This window comes from Cibotium barometz, chromosome 36 (assembly GCF_041138505.1).
Source record: "Cibotium barometz isolate CiBa-2024 chromosome 36, ASM4113850v1, whole genome shotgun sequence".
In the NCBI taxonomy this organism is placed as follows: Eukaryota; Viridiplantae; Streptophyta; class Polypodiopsida; order Cyatheales; family Cibotiaceae; genus Cibotium; species Cibotium barometz.
The window spans coordinates 37,638,099-37,641,562 of NC_141081.1; the positions used below are offsets into that span (position 1 = coordinate 37,638,099).

A 3,464-nucleotide genomic window follows, 5' to 3' on the forward strand; every position below is an offset into this window, starting at 1 on the left:
CTTTTACAAATATGTCGACTTCTACAAAAATCGCTTGCTTTATTGGACATGCAAGACAAACTATTAAAAAATAGGTGTATATCTTGAACCATATAAATGCGTACATCTCTTATAAAATCAAATATGTACAAAGAACCTTTCACATGTCCCAATAAATATATACATCAAAAATAAATATGCACGTCGCCCAAAATGAAATAATCGCATGCATTGTCAATTTGTCACAAAATCAAATAGTATTCTGCCGACACCCAAAATCAAGTATCTCAAAATCTTCTTGATCACTACTAGCTCACTTCCATTATCTAATCCAAGGATTTGCACTTACATCAACTATATTGCCAATCAATTAATAAATTAATTGATTAAAAATATAAACAACCATATGAAGTTCATAACATTAAGACGATGTAACCCATACTCTCACACATGTAGCCTGTGTAAATGTAAAGTAAGCTATGATCATCAGGATTTCAAAAGGCGTCCTAAACTAAACTTGTCTAGAGAATTGATCATAAATAAGGAAGGATGTGGGAATATAGCATTCCATGATTAACTCCTCCTGAGAGAGAGAGAGAGAGAGAGAGAGAGAGAGAGAGTAAATCAAGAGAGAATAAATCAGGATGAGCACATAAGAAAGGAGAAAGACATGAAAGATGGGATTTGCTTTCCAAACTACTTAATTGTAAGAAGTATGAGTTGGATTAGGCTTGTTCTTTTTGTTCAACTCTTGTAAGTCAAAATAGTGCTGTATAACTTGGCTTTCAGCTTTAATATTATAGATATTTTCCTTTAAAAAAAGAAAGGAGAAAGACATACCAATTTTTGGAGACATCAGCATTATAAAATATCACCTATGTAGTGGCACTACCTTACGAATGAAATATGACCATAACATATGATAATTCAAATCCATTTTAACTTTGGCATAGTACTCAAAATTTAGTGGACATGTAGCCTAAGAGCTCTAAAAAAGAGAATAGCGCTTCACCCACTGCACCGATCATAAAACTGCCTCCACAAGTATTTTTTTTTAACATGAAGAAAAAAATCATATGGAGAAAATTGTCTGATCTCCGTCTCTATACCTTTAGAGCAAGCAAGATGGCCATGAGCCTGCTCTCGAGCGTACGTTTTCTCTCTGTCTCAACTCATGCATTTACAGGCATCGCCTTTACACACAATCTCTCTTTATGCCCTTCTCCTGAGCCTGTGAATATTCATGCGCGATAGTCTTTTTTCATTCAACCTTCAACCCTCGCCTACCTTTGTTCGAGCTTCTATGTCGGTGAAGGGAGAAAGGGCGACAAGATGCGAGGAGGAGAAGAGAGTCTAGGAGATCGTGGGTGGCAAGTGATGTGTCAAAGGGAGATAGGGAGTTGGAGGCGATGAGAGAAAATTGAAACGATGCACATGAGGCAACACCTCACACCTCTTGCGTGGCTTCGCAATAGAAAAAGGTTAACTTAAACCTTAATAACAAAGGTTTTTAAAAAAAGTCATCACCTAATTAATGAATTTGATTTTTCACTCATTGTAGGCCCCTATTAGGCATGCACGAGATTCCGGGCCCTTTGCAAACGACACTGGATTCGAAAATCCAATAAAAGGCTTAAGTTTCAAATTTGAAGGTAATTTTAAAAATCTGCAAGTGCAAATTACACTATACCCCGGTTTTTTTTGAACACTGCAGTGGAAATCCAATAAAAGGCTCAAGCGCCCTGCCATGGACTCTGTAGGCTAGATCAAGGCCGAGGAGAGAGAGAGAGAGAGAGAATGGGGCGCACACCAGCTTCCACGTCGCTGCCATGCTCATTTGCGGCGCAGCCACCTTCTAACGCCGCCCATGCTCCACTGCCTGCTCCCGCGCTTTCGCTGCCATGCCATTCCGAACACAGCTAATCCTTACCACCAAAATCCTCCTCCATCATTCCCAGCCGCCATTCCAAGGAGACAGAGACACAGAGAGAGAGAGAGAGAGAGAGAGAGAGAATGGAGCGCCTGACCAGCTCAACCCTCCTCACCACCAGCTTCCACCTGCCCGCCCCGCTGCCATGCTCATTCGCGGCGCAACTTCACCCTGACTATGAGCTCATCCAGGCGCAATGCGACCCCTGGATTGTGTCAGTGGCGCAGCCACCTTCTAACGCCGCCCGACAGTTCCTTCTCGACTGCTTGCTCCCCCGTTTTTGCTGCCGCGTCATTCCGAGTGGCCCCAGCGCCCGGCTAGTCCGTATCACCAAAATCCTGTCCTGGCTGTTCGTTTCCGACACCGACGACGACGACCCGCAAGCCTTGGGCGCCGATCACGTCGGAATGGCTCGTCGGCACCAGCTGATCATGGCCATCCTGCTCAACGGTACTGGAACCATCACCCAGCAGATGCAATGTGATGGCAGGACCCAAGCGCAATTGGCAGCGCTGGCCAAGGTGTGGGAGGAAGCGCGCGGGGACATGCCAGCGGTTCTCAGGGATCGCTTCATCCACTCCATGGAGCGCTATTTGGAGGCCGTAAAGCTGCAGACGCTCTACAGAAGCGCACACTCGTTGCCGGACATAGACAGTTACATCCAAATCTGCCGCGCGGCTTCCTTTGTTCTCCCGGCATTCGCGCTCATGGAGTACGCGATGGGCAACGAGCTCGATAACGACACCTACGGTAGCCCGCTGATCGTTCAGCTCCAGAACGCCGTTACCGACCACATCTGCTTCTCCAACGACCTACTCTCCTGTCGTGTCGAGAGCACCGTGGGGGACTTCTTCAACATGCCGTCCGTTGTGTTCCACTCCGCCGCACATGGTGACAGCTTTCAGCAGGCACTGGACCGCGTGGTGGACATGGTGGATAAAGCGGACACCGAGTGCATTCAGCTGGTGGCAACAATCCGCGGATCCAGCCTCGCGGACAAGCCTGGCGTACTCTCCTACGTCGCGGGTCTCTGCTCGGGCATGGCCGGCCACCTGCGCTGGTCGTACGAGACCGCCCGCTACACTGATAAGCTCCTGGTTGCACCTCGGGAATTTGGAAAATAAAAGAGTCGTAGGTTTGAAAATAGGAAGATTTAGAGGTCCAGGTTTTTCACCAATTTAAAGTTTACTAGAAGGGAGTAACATACTCAGTGAGGACCCCTCACTAGAAAAGAACCGGTTCCCCTCTCTGCAACCATATCTCTCTCTCTCTTTCTCACACACACATGCGTGCACACACTCTCTCAAATGTTGAAACTCTCTGTTTCTCTCTCTCTCTCACACACACACACACTGTACACACCTTCTCTCTCTCTCTCTCTCTCTCTCTCTCTCTCTCTCTCTCACACACACACACACACACAACCGTACATGGCCCTCTCTCTTCTCACACTCTCCCACACATAAAAGCTCTCTCTCCCTCACTCTCTTTTACACCCACATTATAGATGCATAAATTCATATACACATTTTATTTAGACCTTATTTAAAATAAC

At 46.0% G+C, this 3,464-nt stretch overlaps 1 protein-coding gene across 1 annotated transcript; it reads left to right on the plus strand.

The window, feature by feature from the left end:
* The first annotated feature begins 1,992 nt into the window (after positions 1-1,992).
* On the plus strand, positions 1,993-3,033 carry LOC147617863 (microbial Terpene synthase-like protein 13). Its single transcript, XM_086775519.1, has one exon. It carries the CDS (start codon positions 1,993-1,995, stop codon positions 3,031-3,033), a length of 1,041 nt encoding a protein of 346 aa, XP_086631645.1.
* Positions 3,034-3,464: the final 431 nt, after the last annotated feature.

Excerpts from the sequence above, each read along its gene's own strand:
- LOC147617863 (XM_086775519.1), top strand. The coding sequence starts at position 1,993 with ATGGAGCGCCTGACCAGCTCAACCCTCCTCACCACCAGCTTCCACCTG.